Source organism: Ovis aries, chromosome 3, assembly GCF_016772045.2.
Source record: "Ovis aries strain OAR_USU_Benz2616 breed Rambouillet chromosome 3, ARS-UI_Ramb_v3.0, whole genome shotgun sequence".
Classification (NCBI taxonomy): Eukaryota; Metazoa; Chordata; class Mammalia; order Artiodactyla; family Bovidae; genus Ovis; species Ovis aries.
In genome coordinates, this window is record NC_056056.1 from 210,051,652 (window position 1) to 210,068,575 (window position 16,924).

Genomic DNA, 16,924 nt, shown 5'->3' on the forward strand with positions numbered 1-16,924 from the left:
AGTCGGAGATGCCATCCAACCATCTCATCTTCTGTCATCCCCTTCTCCTCCTGCCCTCAATCTTTCTCAGCGTCAGGGTCTTTTCAAATGAGTCCGCCTTTCGCATCAGGTGGCCAAAGTATTGGAGTTTCAGCTTCAACATCAGTCCTTCCAATGAACACCCAGGACTGCTTTCCTTTAGGATGGACTGGTTGGATCTCCTTGCAGTCCGAGGGACTCTGTATGTGTATGTATATATGTAGTGTGTGTGTAGATATGTACTATGTGTGTGTGGTGCGTGTGTTGTGTATGTGATGTGTGTGTGTAAGGTCAGGGAGGAGTCAGGGCACCAGGTGGGTTTGGAAGCATCTTTGGGAAGAGGACAGCCTCCAACCATCCAGCCATCATCTCAGAAAGGCCAGGACCAGTGACCAGGCCCCTTACCTGTAAAGCATCCATTCTCTGTCTGGGACCCAGCCTGGTGGCTCTCGTGGGGGCTGGGACCTGATCTCTCATACTTTGCGGGGCAGGAAGCATCAGCTCTCTCCTTCCTCCAAACACAGTTGCTCAGCTGGTTCAGGTGGAGGTGTTTCTCCAAACTCGCCTGGAGTCTGGCCCTGGAGATCGGATCCAGAAGCTCTGTTGCTCTGGCCTGGGTTCCTCCCCAGCCTGGGCCGGCCTGTCTGGGACAGCCAGCCTCCCTGGTCCTCCGGTTTGTGGGGTGCTGCCTATGGAAGGATCAGGGCTTGTGTGGGGGCCCTGGAGGGCCAGGAGGCTCATTGGGGCAGAGGCTATGAGGCCTCCCACCAAACTGTTCAAAGCCTTATCGCCTCGAAGGTGTTTCTAATACCATTTCCGTCCATTGTTTCCTCTGGCTCATTAGGAGGAGGCCTGTCTCCTGTTGTGGCTGCTCACAGCTACTGTGGTGGGAAAAGAGGGGGGCGGGCGGGCTGACCGCAGACGTCACGATTTGGGCTTTATCTCCCCTCAGCCACAGGGTGTCCGTGGCCCGGGGATCACTCACCAGCAAGACTGTCCAAAGCCGCAGAAGTTCCTGGAGAGCATGGCCTAGGGCTGGCTGCAGCACTGTGGAGGCTGAGCTTCCTTGGAGACACCTGCACCCCCTTCCACAGGGGAAGGTACGGGATTTGGGAGGAGGGTTGGCTCACTGTGGAATGAGATGCAGGACTGACCCCCACCCCCTGCCCTGGGGACCTGGGGTTCTCCTTCCAAGGACTAGTGTGCCGGAGTGATTCACAGCCAAGGGCCCTCCTAATGCCGTCTTCTCCGCCTGCCTCTGGGGGTTCTGTGCTCCTGCCTGGGCTTTACTGCTTGTAGTGCTTGACCAGAAAGGAAGAGACAAGCCCTACCCTCACCTCTGGGTAACTTCCGGAAGCAGCCTGATGTACCTGTGTGTATGGCTGAGACCAAGGCTTGGCCATATTGGACATCAGAGTGTTCCTTCCCCAGAAGAATTATATGCGGATGGGGTTTGCCTCTACCTTGTTTGGTCAGATGGGACAGTGGGTGGGAAAGGACCCCCCCACCCTTGCCCCTCCCTGCCCAGGGAATGTCAGATGACAGAAGAGTGTTGCTCAGTTGTGTTCAACTCTCTGTGACCTCATGGACTGTAGCCCACCAGGCTCCTCTGTCCACGGGATTGTCCAGGCAAGAATACCAGAGTTGCCATTTCCTTCTCCAGGGGATCTTCCTGACCCGGGTTGGATCCCTGGGTCAGGAAGGATCTGCCCACATTGCAGGCAGACTCTTTACCATCTGAGCCATTAGGGAAGGCCAAATAAGAGACGCTGAACTTAATTTAGCTGCTTTTCCAGAGGAGACCGCTGTGGCTGGAGCTCTGCGGGACACAGGGTGTGCTCAGCCAGCCAAGATCAGTGGTCCCTTTCTTGGAGAGGGGGAGTCACACCTCAGGGAACCTGCCCGCCGCCCAGGGCTGCTGGACTCCTGTCCGCTTACCGGATCAACTCAGCAGACTTTTCCTGAACACCTCCTGGGTGCTGGGCATTGTGCTAGGCGCTGGGGTAGGGATGAGAGAGGGAGTTCGTGTACCTTGTGGATGCCTACGTGTGTGCTAAGTGGCTTCAGTCGTATCTGACTCTTTGCAGCTCCATGGACTGTAGCCTGCCAGGTTCCTCTGTCCGTGAGGATTCTCCAGGCAAGAATACTGGAGTGGGCTGCCATGCCGTCCTCTAGGGGATCTTCCCAACCCAGGGATGGAACCGTGTCTCTTATGTCTCCTGCGCTGGTGGGTTCATTACTACTAGCACCACCTGGGAAGCCCACCTTGTGGGTGACTGCCCAGCAAGTCTGATTCCTGAAGGTTCTTGAAGCCTGGTACCTGTGGTAGCAATGGAAGTGTGAGACAGTTCCTCTTCTCCAGTTTCCTGCCAAGTGTGGAAGGATGAGGAGGAGGAGGGAATGAGCTGCTCCCTGCTCTGAGCTGCTGAAGGATCAGGGAATGATAGGGGTCAGGCTGGCAGGGGGCGAGGGAGGGCAAGGCAGAGCTTTCCTCTCTGTGTGCTCAGGGTCCCCTGTTTGGGGAAGGATGCCTGGCTTTCTGACCCAGTGATTATTACTCTTGGGCCTGACCTGGGGGACCAGTGGTCCATGTTTAGGTCTTGCCCAGTGGCTCAGCTGTAAAGAATTCACCTGCAGTGCAGGAGATGCCGGTTCGATCCCTGGGTGGGGAAGATCCCCTGGAGGAGGAAATGGCTATCCAGTCCAATATTCTTGCCTGGAGAATTCCATGAACAGAGGAAGCTGGTAGGCTATAGTCCACAGGGTCCCAAAGAGTTGGACACGACTGTAGCAACTGAGCACAGTCTATGTTTAAGGGGGAAATGAGGGTCATTCTTTTCTCTTGCTTAAAAAATTCTCCACACATCATGTGTGGCCAGTAGCACAGACCAGCAGCCGCTCACCTCTCCCTCTTCTCCGCAGATGTTTCCCACCAGGCTCGCGAGGCTGCTGCTTGCTGTGGCCCTCACTTTGCCAGGTAGGTCCCACGGTGCTGGCACTCTTCAATTCTGCCTCAGGCCATTGGGAACCTCCCCCTGCCAGGGGTCAGCAGGTGTGTCTAGCGCACACCTGTGTGTTTAGCCCTACGTTCGGCTCCTGTTGGGGCTGTGGAGTCACTGGGTGCCTGGTTAATTTCTCTTCTGCAGAGCCCACTGCTCCTGATGTGCGTTTCTCAAGGAGTTGGTGCCTGCAAGTGTCTTCTCTGATTGGGGAATTAAGAAGCACCAGGGCTACACAGGACAGTCCTTTAGGATGGGGATGGAGGATGGGGAAAAGGAACCCAAGACTTGGGTAGATTATTAGTTTTTGAGTGGATGGTGGGGCTCATTCATTTGTGCAGCCGTACATCCCATAGTAGCGATGAAGAAGCCGAGGGTCAGAGAGGAAAAACAACTGCTCTAAAGTCTCATAGAACCAAGATCAGAGGTCAGTTCTCCTGGGTCTCAGGCCAGCTCTCCTCCACTGTAGACCCTGCCTTTCTTCCCTCACTGAGATGCTGAGTCTATGAATGGCAAAAGGGACCCTTTTCTGATCCTGGTCTCACCCTCGTCTCCACTTAGATTACTAGGTCAGCAGCATCCAACCCGCTGCCCACAGGGGCAGATGTATTTTTGTTACTCCTCTGCATCTTCCTGTTAACTGTAACCCTAACCCTAGTAGGAGGGTCCTGGGCCAGAGGAGGCAGAAAACTTGGTGATTGACTGCTGTGATTTCCTACCTGCTAACACATACACATACGCACGCACACTGTGAGGTGAAGTTGGCAAGTGTCAGCATATGACCTTGCAGGGGTTAACATTTCAAAGGTTCTATGCACACTGATCTATTGATCTTCTTAGAATTTAATATATTCAAAATATACCAGTAGATTAAAGGACACTCATTACAATCTATTTACACATCGGAAAACTGGAAAATGTTAGAACTTATACCAAATTCATTTCAATGCAAGGTACAATACAGCCCACCAAAAATCATGTTTTGGAAGTATGACATTATAAATTCTTCATAATATGTTGAGAAATAAACAGGTTATAAGTCCTTTGTTCAGTCAGTTTGCTGACAAATTTGCAAAAAAACTGTCATTGTTTATACACAGTAAGATAGAAATAAAAGGCAAACACTAAAATGTCAACTCTAGTTACTGCTAAATGTTGGTTGCAGATGATTTTAACTTCCTTTTTTATTCTTCTTCAATATTTTCCAAATTTTCTCTAAGGAGCATGCGGTATACACGTCAAATCATCTGTCATTAAAACAAATCGATTTCCTGAAAAGCAGTTCTTCCATTATTGGGGAGTCCCGGGTCATTCTTGGGGGCTGAAAGCAACAGTTCTAGTGTCATTTAAAATGGAAAGTCCTTCCCTGTAGCCTGATTTCTGACAGCTGCAGCCTCATTTCTCCTGGGCTGCAGTAGTTTGAGCTGGTGGTACCTGCTGTACTCACGTGTGGCCTTTCTCTCCAGGGGCCCTTTGTGGAGAAGGTGCTCCTGGCAAGTCATCGATGGCCCGGTGCAGCCTCTTCGGAGCTGACTTCATCAACACCTTTGATGAGAGCATGTACAGCTTTGCGGGAGACTGTAGTTACCTCCTGGCAGGGGATTGCAAGACACACTCCTTTTCAATCGTAGGTGAGTCCTTGCCCTGATGGGAGGAATTCAGAGCAAGGGGGTGGGCAGGAGTGGGGGCAGCCTAGCTCAGCCTTGGCAGGTGAGGGTGTCAGGTTGGGCGTTGAGGTTTCTCATTCTTACAACAGTGCCGAGCCAAGATCATGGTGGGGAACGGCCTCTCCACGACTTAGGGATTCCCTTGACTTCTCCCTGGCTCTCTTCCTGTGGAAGCCTCGTGGATGGAGAGTCTTCGTGCTTCTCCAGTGTTTGAGTCCATTGCTCTGGGTCCAGGCAATGCTCTGGAAGCCCTGAAGCATCAAGAGAAATGATGACCCAGAAAGTGGTTTGCAACAGCCCAAGCATGTAGAAAAGGGAAGGAAGGGTGCCTATTCCAGCTGGAGGTCAGAGTACCAGCTGATGTGGAACATCACCTGCGTTCCTGGCAAAGGGTTGATGCCAGGCCCATGTTATCTCTGCTCCCCTGAGGCAGCTCTGAGATGTGGGGAGCAGGCAGTCACCTCGGTTTCACGCATGAAGAGTTGAAGCCCAAGGAGGTTGATGATCCTCCCAAGGGCTGACAGGTAAGATAGCGAGAGCTGGATTTTGATCCTGGGCTTGTCAGGAAGAAGGACCTTGCTCCTGTATTAAGGAGAGAGGGGACTGTCTGGGGCTGGGAGTGGGGCTGGAGGCAGCGATGGAATATTGCAGTTTGATGAGCTTCACACTCTAACAGTTCACGAGATGTGTGTGGTATGTGAGAGGGATCATGTGAAACCCAGCAAAGGCAGAGTCCTTAGCTGTGGCGGGGTGGGGCAGGTGGAGAGGGAGATGGCAGTAGACGTACCCACACTGTCACAGCAAAATTTCTGTGGCAATTGTTATAAGGACAATGAGGAAGACTTTACATGGCGGGGTGGGGGCACTGCAATGGGGGTTTTGCAGTAGAGGAAAGAATATAACAAGGATGAGTGGGGATTTATAGCCAAGGAGCCAGGTGTGGGTGGCTGGACAGAAATTCTTAAAAATATTTATTTACATTACTTATTTATTCAGCGGCGTTGGGTCTTAGCTGTGGCCTGTGAGGTCTTCACTGTGGTGTGCAGATTTCTCTCTAGTTATGGCACTCAGGCTTAGTTGCTCCGTGGCATGTGGGATCTTAGTTCCCTGATCAGGGGTCAAACCCATGTCCCATCCATTGGAAAGTGGATTTTTAACCACTGGAAGGGAAGTCCCAGGACAGGAAATTACCAAGAGAAACATCAGGGGTCTTGGGGAGTCTGGCTAAACCAGCTTGACAGGGTTCTTGCTGATGGCAGGCCAGGGTGATGCAATGTGCAGAGTGGGTTATGAGGAATATAATTGGATATTGAGGGCAGGGGATTCTTGCTAAACTAACCTACAAGATTCTTGCTAAAATTGGACCAAGTAGGCCAGGGATAGAGTCTAGGTAGAGACCTAACCAAGCAGAGGGCTCAGAAAAGCCTGACTCAGGTGTGGTCAAGGAGACCTGGTCAAGGAGAGCATCTTGGTCAACACCCAGACCTCACACGAGATGCAGGCTCAGGGCTCTCGTGGTGTTAACTCCATCAGCTGGGACGACAGCTGCAGCACCTCTGTGTGCCAGCGCTGGGCAAGGCTTGGCTTGGCTGCTGAGTGAACTGACAGCTGGCCTTAGCTCTGGGCTCTCCTGCTTCATTTTTTTAAATTAATTAATTTTTGGCTGTACTACCCTGCATGTCAGCTTCCTCGGCAGCTCAGATGGTAAAAGAGACTAGGTTTGATCCCTGGGTTGGGAAGATCCCCTGGAGAAGGGTGACTGCACTCATGAAGTTAAAAGATGCTCCTTGGAAGGAAAGCTATGGCAAACCTAGACAGTATATTACAAAGCAGAGACATCACTTTGCTGACCAAGGTCCATTTAGTGAAAACTATGACTTTTCCAGTAGTCATGTATGGGTGTGAGAGTTGGACCTAAAGATGGCTGAGCACCAAAGAACTGATGCTTTTGAACTCTGGTGCTGGAGAAGAATCTTGAGAGTCCCTTGGACTGCAAAGAGATCAAGCAAGTCAATCCTAAAGGAAATTAACCGTGAATATTCATTGGAAGGACTGATGCCGAAGCTGAAGCGCCAATACTTTGACCACCTGATGCGAAGAGCCAACTCTTTCGAAAAGACCCTGATCCTGAGAAAGATTGAGGGAAGGAGAAGAAAAGGCTGATAAAGGATGAGATGGTTGGATGGCATCACCGACTCAATGGACATGAGTTTGAGCAAGCTCTGGGAGACAGTGAGGGACAGGGAAGCATGGCGTGCTGTAGTCCATGGGCTCACAGAGAATCGGACATGACTGAGCGGCTGAAAAACAACAGCCAGGGATTGAACCCTCACCCCCTGCAGTGGAAGGGCAGAGTGCCAGCCGCTGGACCATCAGGGATGTCCCATGGGTTCTCCTGCTTCTCTGGCTGCCCCCTTGGGCCCTGCCTCTGCTGGAAAACCTATCCCAGTATGGCTTCAGTGGTCTGAACTTCACTGGAATGCCATTTTCCCTACTGCTCCGTGAATCCCTCAAGGGCAAGGACTGGATCACACTCATCTTTTTTTCTGTAGCTCCATGGGGTCTCTGTCAACACCAAAGGGGGGGTGGTGGTGCACAAAGCGTGGTTCTCTATTGTATACAAGAGCAGGTTTCAGGAACAGCAAGGTATGCAAGGCCTTGGGGAGGGGTTTGCTTGGACAGACAGGACAGGGAAGGTGTCCCGTGTAGTGGGGACAGCAGGAGCACAGGGGACAGTCTGAAAGGGGTAAGTTTGGTGCCATGCAGCCTGGGGGGGAGTCAGTGTGGTGGGAGCTGTGGTCCCCATCAGGCTCACCTGGAGGCTGGTTAAAACACGTTATTGGGGTCCCCCAGCCTTGGCCCAGGCTGTCTATGCCACTGGATCCAGAGTGTGGCTTGAGATATTCACCCCTAGCAAGTTCCCAGCTGCTTCTGGGAGTTTGGGGCCCAACTTTGAGAAACACAGGCCTGGAGAAGAGGGGGGTGCAAGATGGGGTGGTAGGGGGAGCTGACGGGGCTGAAACTTGCTGTATGATGGCGGAGTTTGTTTCTCAGTTCAGCAGGCAATGAGGGGCTAACGCAGAGTCTCTGCAGGGAGGGCCAGGGGGAAATCAGTTCTTAGCCAAGATGGTCCTGGAAGGGAGAGAGGCAGGAGGCAGGGTGACCTTGGCCGTGGTCACCAGGCAGCTGGTGAGGACTGGACACGTCCCTAGGGCATGACGAATTGAGGAAGTCATCCTGGACGCTGAAGTCTGAGCACCTACTTTGCTTTAGAGGTAGCAGCGGAGAGAAAACACCCTGTCAGCTTCCCTGGGAAGCTGAAGGCCCAGGTCCTTCCTCCTCAAGTGGTCCCAGTGTTTATCTCAGTGGATTTCTCCACCTTGAAAGTCACGGTGCACTTGTTTTATTTTAAAGTGTTCATGTGTGAGATGGTACAGCATTTGTCTTTCTCTATCTGCCGTATTTCACTTAGTACAGTGCCCTTCAGTTCCACCCATGTTGTCATAAATGCCCTGTGAGCACTTGGGGACTTGTCTCTCAAGGTCAAAGTAATGCTGACCTCCCCTCCATACGTCTATGCAGGTGGTGTCAGAAGTCTGGCCTCTCTGGCCATCCTTCTTTGGATTTCAGGGTCCAGGAGGAATGGACGGGCTGAGTTAGGACTCTCTAACTCAGAGATACCCTCTCTGTGTTCTTCTTCTTTTCTTATATCAACTTGCTCTTGTTGCCTGTCAGTTTTCTGGAAGGTAATTGGCCTAAGTCAGGCTATGAATCAATAACATTTCAATGTAGATTTGTTTAATTTTCACCCCAAATTGTGCTCCTATTATATAATGCTGGAGAAAATGGGCAGCTACTTTGTCTGTTTTGGATGGTGAGGGTGGGGTGTTGGCAGGACACGGGTAATCTGAGGAACTGGGCTGGGTAGCGTGGGCTGGCATGATTGCTCCGGGGAAGAGGGGGCACCAGGTCAGGGGAAGGGACCTGGGAGCCCTGGAGGCTGCCCTTCAGTCCTGCAGGCACAGCTATGCCCTCCCCCACGCCTGTGCTCCATTGTTCTCCAATGACATCCTGTTTCCTCACTTCCAAATCGCAAATTCCCGTTCCTCTCCTGTGGACCTTGTCCACATCCTGGGTAAAGTGTTTGTGTCTGAGCATGCAGGGCCACCTGGTGCAAAGGGGAGGCTCTTTGACCTGGTGCTGGCTCCTGGCCAGCAGGCTCCATCCAGGGACTCAGCTCCTAGCTGGCCAGCACGGGGACCTGGGAGAGATCTTGGGAGTCCTGGTGGCCCCCACGCTGGGATCTGGCTCCCATAGCAGCCCCAAGAGCCATGGACAACCTACACTGTTCTGAGTGAGCTCCCAGCCTGAGACTCCTGTCTCTACCTCAAGGCGTCGTGGCCAGGTCAGATCAATCACTGTGTGCAGCTTTAGGCTGATGTCCACCTGCATCAGAGTCGCAGGGTGGAGGACAAAGTGTTTGTTAGAGATGCGAATCAGTGAGTCCCACGCTTGGAAGGCAGAGACAGCACTCGGGTTGAACTCGGCTTCCTGGGGTGCTCCTCACTCACCTAGAGGAGGTCTTGCTTCCTCACTTAGATCCTCAGTCTCCGAGTTCAAGAGGCCAGAAAGGAGATGGCGTATAGTGGGAGCTTCCCTGGCTCGCCCATGAGATGGATACCTTGCCCTCCCTCTGGCAAGCACAGGAAGTGCAGGCCTCCTGGTCTGCAGGGGATGGGAGTGTTCCCTGGCACTGGGCTCGCTGGTGGTTTCTAATGGCTGCCCATCATCAGGGTCCTTCCCGAGTTCTGCCAGGAGAGTAGGAGGCAAATAAAGAACAGGACTGATGGTGGGTTCTCCCCTGCATTAGCGGTTCACAACCCTGAGCACTCAGATGCTCCATTAAGAAGTTTGTGTGACAAAGGGAGGTTTGGACTTGGAGTCAGAAAGCCCGGTGCGGTTAGTGGTATAAGCTAGTAGTTCTCAACCTGGGTGATTTTCCCCGCAGAGGACATGGAGCCTAGAGGCATTTGGGGTTGTCACAACTGGGGGTGGACGCTAGTGGCATCTGACGGGCAGACGCCAAGGATGCTGCTAATGACCTACATGCACAGAGTGGCCCCCACAGCAAAGAAGTATCTGGCCCCGTGTCAACAGCGCCGAGGTGGAGAAAACCTGTTGTATACTTGGGCCTCAGTCTCTCCATCTGTAAAATGGAGTCAGTCTAGGCCAATGTTTTGGAACTGAGTCAAAAACTATGGGTCATAAAATGAATATTATTGTTGTCACCAGCATTAAGAAAAATTAAGCAGAAAAGAATAGAAGACTTCTGAAATTACCAGAGCTCATGGCTCTGGTAAGGGTAGGGGTGTCATGGGAAATGTGTGTGTGCGCACACTGGATTATGAAGTCATTGGTGTTTTTACTCCACTTTTTGGGCAAGAACTTTTTAAAAATTTATTTTCTCAGACAGTAAAGAATCTGCCTGCAAAGCAGGTGACCCAGGTTCGATCCCTGGGTCAAGAAAGATGCCCTGGAGAAGGGAATGGCAACCCACTCCAGTATTCTTGCCTGGAGAATGCCACGGACAGAGGAGCCGGGTAGGCTACAGTCCATGGGGTTGCAAATGAGTTGGACAAGACCGAGCGACTAATACTTTCACGTTTTTTGAATTACAACGCTGTGTTTATTACTGCTGTACAACAAAGTGACTCAGTTATACATGCATACACACACACACACACACACACACTCTTTTCATATTCTTTTCCATTATGTTTATCATAGGATATTGAATATAGTTCCCTGTGCTATACAGTAGGACCTTGCTGTTTATGTATCCTGGGAATCCCAGACTTCCAGTCCAGCCTTCTCCCCCCTCCCCTTGCCAATCGCCAGTCTGTTCTCTATGTCCTTGATTCTGTTTTGTAGGTATGTTCATCTATGTCATATTTCAGATTCCCCGTATAAGTGAGCTCATATGGTATTTGTCTGTCTCTTCCTGACTTATTTCACTTAGTATGATAATCTCTAGGCCCAGCCACGTTGAGGCAAATGGCATTGTATTCGTTTTCATGGCTAAGCAGTATTCCGTTGTGTGCGTGTATCACTCCTCCTTACCCATTCCTCTCTGTTGGTAGACACTCAGGTTGCTTCCATGTCTTGGTTATTGTAAACAGTGCTGTTGTGAACATAGGGACGCATGTATCTTTTTGAACTACAGTTTTATCTGGATATATGCCTACGGGTGGCATCACTGGATCATATGGAAACTCTATTTTGAATTTTTTGAGTAATTGCCATACTATTTTCCATAGTAGTTGCACCAATTTACAATCCCACCAACAGTGTAGGAGGGTTCCCTTTCTAAGAGACCATTTTAAATAACACATCCCAGAGGTCATGTCACCAATAACTCACATGGTGGCTTCGAATTCACTGCTTTACAATGTATTTGACTCATGCTTAATTTTATCTTTATACATTGATTGTAAGCTCCCAGAAGGAAGGAGTCAGGATTTTACATTTTCCTTATGGCAACCCACTCCAGTATTCTTGCCTGGAGAACCCCATGGATGGAGAAGCCTGGTGGGCTACAGTCCACGGGGTCACAAAGAGTCGGACACGACTGAGCGACTTCACTTTAAAGGAATAGACTATTAGAGGGCCTCGTATACAGAAGGCACTCAATAAATATTTCTAGATGTATGGAAAGATGAGTGAGCATATGAGATTTGGGGGGAGATTTCTGTTGCCCATTTGTTAACTCTTTGGGGGGGAGTTTCCCACTGAGATAAGATTACAGAGATGATGGTTATAAATAAATGCATTCATGCTTTTTGGGTGATAATTGCTACCCTGTTTAAATAATTCTTTTCTTTTTCAGGGGACTTCCAAGCTGGTAGAAGAGTGGGTCTCTCTGTGTACCTTGGGGAATTTTTCGACATCCATGTGTTTGTCAACGGTACTGTGCTGCAGGGGGGCCAGCAGTAAGTCGGAGCCCAGAAAGTTCAAATTAGAAGAGGCCCTGGGAATTCCCCTTGTGCTCACCCTCATTTTTCAGACAAAGGAGTGGGGCCCAGAGAGAGAAAGTACATGTGCCCAGAGGAGGTGAGAAGGGTCGGTGAGAGCGGGGAATCCTGATTCCAAGACCAGGCTCTCAGCTTCTGCATGGCAGTCTGAACCCTGTAGAACAGGGTCAGGTTGATGGGTGGAGGGACTCCCAGAAAATGGCCCCTTCCTGAGCTCCTCCTGTCTCCCCAGTGTCTCCATGCCCTATGCCACCAGAGGGCTGTACCTGGACACCGAGGCTGGGTACCACAAGCTGTCCAGCGAGTCTTATGGCTTTGTGGCCAGGATCGACAGCAGCGGGAACTTCCAAATCCTGCTGTCGGACAGACACTTCAACAAGACCTGTGGGCTGTGCGGTGACTTTAACATCTTCGCCGAAGATGACTTCAGGACTCAAGAAGGTAAGATTTTCTAGGACAGCATTCCCCGAGGGTGTGGTTGTGTTACCCTGCTCACCAGCCTACACTGGGACTCCTCCCCTGGTGCTCTACCTTCCCTGAGTCCTCATCTCAATTTATCTCATGAACTTTATCTCTTAGCATTCTGCCTCAAGGCCTAGATCCGTCCTCAGATCAGATCTTGGGGATCCTCAGACCTGACTTGGTTCAACTTTGAATTCCCCACATGGTAGATGTTTGATAAATGCTCGATGATCTGAACAGGACCTCCTGTGCCACTGTGATGGAACTTCGCACATGAAATCTATAAAAGGTGGTCCTCTGCACTGCCCAAGAGGCCAGTTTATGTGTATGTGTGCACGTGTGTGTGCGGGCATGTGTATGTTCATGAGAAATAGGGAGTATACTGATATGGACTATGTGAAAACCGCTGCTAATCCTCATTTTTCTTCTGGAAATTTCAATTACATAAACATTTATGTGGGCTACCCTGGTAGCTCAGAAAAGAATCCTGGTGGTTAAGAACCTGCCAGCCAATGCAAGAGACATGGGTTTGATCCCTGGATTGGGAAGATCCCCTGCAGGAGGAAATGGCAACCCACTCCAGTATTCTTGCCTGGAAAATTCCCAAGCACAGAGGAGCCCACTGTAGTGGGCTACAATCCATGGGGTCACAAAGAGTCAGACATGATTGAGTAACTAAATAACATCAAAACCCCTGTTGCAGAGGCCTATGTTCAAATGTAAACAAAGCTGATTCAGGTGCCTACAGACCTGGAGTTTTCACCCAGCAGTCCCAGGTCTCGTGCCCATGGCTCCATCCTCCTGAACCTTTCTCTACAGGAACCCTGACCTCAGACCCCTACGACTTTGCAAACTCCTGGGCCCTGAGCAGTGAGGAGCAGCGGTGTCCACGGGTGTCCCCTCCCAGCAGCTCCTGCAACATCTCCTCTGAGCTGCAGAAGGTGGGTCATCTAGGCTGGGCGTGATCTGGGTGGTTCTGGGCTTTAGGAGTCAAGAGGCAAAATGAGGTCCCATCCTAGGTCCTCCATCCTGGGGAGGACAGGGTCCACGCTGGAGGGTCCCTCTGGCTGCTCTGTGTCCCGTGCGCCCCTTTCCTCTGGAAAACCAACTGTGGTTAGAGTTGGGTTGACCCTAATCTTGTTAATAATACTGTCCTGGACCTGGAACTCTAGAGATGGGCCTGGTCCAATGAGTCAGTACAGCAAGTTATTATACTTTCCTGTTTTACATTCCAACGCCCCCTCAGCCCCAAATATCCCTATTGTCACCTGCTACCTGTCTGAAATTCTGCTGTGGAAAACCATTTAAAAAAATATTTATCTTTGGGCGCTCTGGGTCTTCATTGCTTTGCAGGGGCTTTTTCCGGTTGCGGTCCCTGGCCTATTCACTGTGGGGGCTCCTCTGGTTGCAGAGCACGGGCTCTAGGGCGTGCAGCCTGCAGCAGCTGTGGCTCGCAGGCTTAGCTTCTCCGGCCAGGAATCGAACCCGCGTCCCCTGCATTGCAGGTGGATTCTTATTCATTGTGCCACCAAGGAAGTCTAGAAAACCATATCTTTTTAAGGGCCTGATAAGTGGTTGTTTTAAAGCACAAACAGGGGGCAAGGCCCCGAAGTCTCACTAATAATCAGCAGGGAGGGGGTTAATTTACATTTGGGTGGGGGAGGGGAGACGTTGTGGGGAGGGGAGGGGCAGGGCCTGCTACCAGCCACCAGCTTGGATGTTGTCAAAGTTTCCTGAGGCTGGAGTGGCTGACTGTCTCAAACCCAGTGACTTACAGCTATGGATATATATTCTTACAGTACAGGAGGTCAGAAGGCTGAATTTGGTTTCAAGGTGTCTGCAGAGCTGGGTCCCTATGGAGGTCTAGGGGAGAGACCCCCCTCTCTTCCAGGTCCTTGGGCGAGGGGCTCCTTGGCTTGTGGCCCCATCCCTTCACTCGCTCCCTCCATGGACACGTGGCTTCCTTGTCCACGTGCTTCCATCGGAGTCTCAGCTCCGGTGGTGACTCCGCCCATCTCTCCCCCAGTTCTTAGCAGCTCCTTCCCCTTCAGGGTTACCCTTTATGATCCCCCTTGGGGAGAAGGGGTCCAGGTGGGAGTGAGCTGCAGGAAGCACCTTGCCTCCGCCTTCTGTAGGTGGAGACAAGATGGTCTCTGTGCTTCTGTGTGGGGGGGTGTTGGGAGGATGATGCTTTAGGTGGGAAAGACCTCCCTCAGCGGAGGACCTCCTCTTCTCAGGGGTCAGGCTGCCAGGGCTGAGGGAGGAGGGAGCAGCATGGCTCTGGGGTGCGGCTGGGCTCTTGTCAACATGCAGTGCCCTGAACAGGCTGCGCTCAGAGACTCCGCCGCTGTCTGGGGATTGAGATCCTTGTAAGTCAGGTTCCCGGAAAGTGGAGGTTTGTGAGCAGGGAGTGGCTCTCAGGGTGTGAGAGAGGCAGGGCTGTGCAGGGGGAGAAGCTGAATGCTGTGCAGTTCCAATCAAGGCCTCAGCTGGCCCTTCAAGGAGTTCTGAAAGCTGGGTGGCCCCATGGGGCGAGGCGGCCCACACTGACCAGTCGGTCACTGGGTGGAGGCTGCCGCTGGACGAGGAGGCAGGATAGCTCCCCTAGACTGAGGGCGGTGCCTGCAGAAAGACTCGGCTATGAGCCCTCAGCAGCCAATGCGCTCAGCTTCCGGTGGGTGAGTCCTGCTCCGAAGGGTGTCTGCATTGCACGCAATGTCCCCTGTAGAGCTTGGCTACCTGACAGCGTCACCTCCCTGCCTCCCATCCAGGGAGTATGCACGATGTTCCAACCTACCATCATGCAGGGAGAGGGTGACCTCTGCTTATCCCCAGAACCACTGCCATGATGGGACTTGACAGGCCAAGTAAGCCCCTCCTCTGGGGCTGTGTGGTTGTGCAGAGTGTTGAGGAAACCAGAGCTGGGTGGAGGGGTGCGATTCAGGAGCTGCCCTGAGTCGTCAGCGAGCACTGCAGAGTCAGAGTCCACACCCTGCCCTGCCCCCTCCTCTGCTGTTCCGGCTGTACCACCTCAGGCCACCCAAGTGATGATTCCAGACTTGTTTTCCCTCAGGAGTCTGGCTCCATGAATCTTGCTGCCTTCAGCTCTAAAACTCTTTGATTGTGTGTTTCTCTGGGTTGAGCTAAAGAGAGAGTTGATAATAGAGCTTCCCTGGTGGCTCAGATGCCTCCAATGCAGGAGACCTGGGTTTGATCCCTGGGTCGGGAAAATCCCCTGGAGGAGGGCATGGCAACCCACTCCAGTGTTCTTGTCTGGGAAATCCCTATGGACAGAGGAGCCTGGAGGGCTACAGTCCATGAGGTCACAAAGAGGTGGACACAACTGAAGTGACTAACACTTTCACTCAGTAAATATTCAATGGATGGATGGATGCAAATTAGGTGGGGTCATTTATCCAGGGAATGGGCCACCCCACAGTCATAACTGAGGATTCTTCATTTGTAGAACAAATCTGCACATAAGTGGAGAAACTCTAGCTTACTCCTATTCCAGAAGCTAAATAAAACTCACCACAGTGTGCACACACACACACACCCTTACCTTAGCATGAGAAAGCTTCATTATTAATTACTGTCTTTCCACTTTCAAGGAACAGTTATCTTCTGAACCAAGGAGTATGTCAGGTGCAGGAGAATGCTCTGGGTCATGCTCATTTCAGCTGCCTACACTGGAAACACAATCTCTAATGAATCAACAAGTCCATTCCTAACGCCTCTTTTCCTTGGGTTTCCAGTGTTTCAGTGGTGCTAGGGTTTCCCAGCTAGTCCCTAAACATCTCTGTCACCTAGAACATAGCACAGAACTGGCAGCTGAGAGACAGGCTGAGTTCCAAACCCCGGGAGGAGAGGGTATTGTCTTGGGAAAGAGGGTAGTTTCTTCTTCTTTTCAGGAAAACTTTGAAATAGCAGACACTTGCCCTTGTAGCCCTTCCAGCTTTCCTATCCCTGGACCATTTACCAGACTGGTAACTCTGGGGAGGACACTTGCCTTCTCTAAGCCTCAGTTTCCACATATGTAAAAGAAACACAGGACAAGTGCCTGCTCCACGTATCCTTACGGGCCACCGTAAGCATAAAAGGATACATGTGGAGTGCTTAGCCCAGTGGGGCTCAATTGGCTGAGCTGTTATTGTTGTTATTATTACTTTTGAGTTTGCATTTGCCCCTGGGGTGGCCGCACTTTGAGAGCAGGAGTGGGGTGCTGCTGCTGTTGCTGCTAAGTCGCTTCAGTCGTGTCCGACTCTGTGCGACCCCATAGATGGCAGCCCACCAGGCTCCCCCGTCCCTGGGATTCTCCAGGCAAGAACACTGGAGTGGGTTGCCAGTTCCTTCTCCAATGCATGAAAGTGAAAAGTGAAAGTGAAGCCGCTCAGTCGTGACCGACTAGTAGCGACCCCATAGACTACAGCCCACCAGGCTCAGGCCAAACACACACAGCACTTGAAGTGCTAAGCTCAAAATTCCTTCTTTCTCTCCTCCTCTCCAGCTATAACCCCATTATTTCTGGGGCAGTTGAGCACAGCGTGGGGTTAGAAGGAGAGTGAGGTTCAGAGGCACCTGGACACGGAGGGTGGGGAACAGGCAGAAGCCAGCTTTTCTTCTGGGGCTGCTTGTAACCCAGGGGAATTTGGGGCTGAGGGGGCTCCAGGAGCCCTGAGCAGCAAGGAGCAGAGAAGAAGGGATTTTATCATCTCTTCCTTTTGTTTCCAAACTTAAACTTCCACCT

At 51.5% G+C, this 16,924-nt stretch overlaps 1 protein-coding gene across 1 annotated transcript in view; it reads left to right on the plus strand.

Annotated features, from left to right (window-relative positions):
* The first annotated feature begins 985 nt into the window (after positions 1-985).
* The window catches only part of VWF (von Willebrand factor), a 123,612-nt gene continuing 107,673 nt past the window's right edge, over positions 986-16,924 (plus strand). Inside the window, exons 1-6 of the mRNA XM_027967983.2 lie at positions 986-1,118; positions 2,941-2,995; positions 4,484-4,648; positions 11,571-11,673; positions 11,948-12,156; positions 12,997-13,118. Coding sequence (XP_027823784.2) covers positions 2,941-2,995; positions 4,484-4,648; positions 11,571-11,673; positions 11,948-12,156; positions 12,997-13,118 — 654 coding nt within the window. The 5' untranslated portion in view covers positions 986-1,118. The remainder of the gene's footprint in view (positions 1,119-2,940; positions 2,996-4,483; positions 4,649-11,570; positions 11,674-11,947; positions 12,157-12,996; positions 13,119-16,924) is intronic.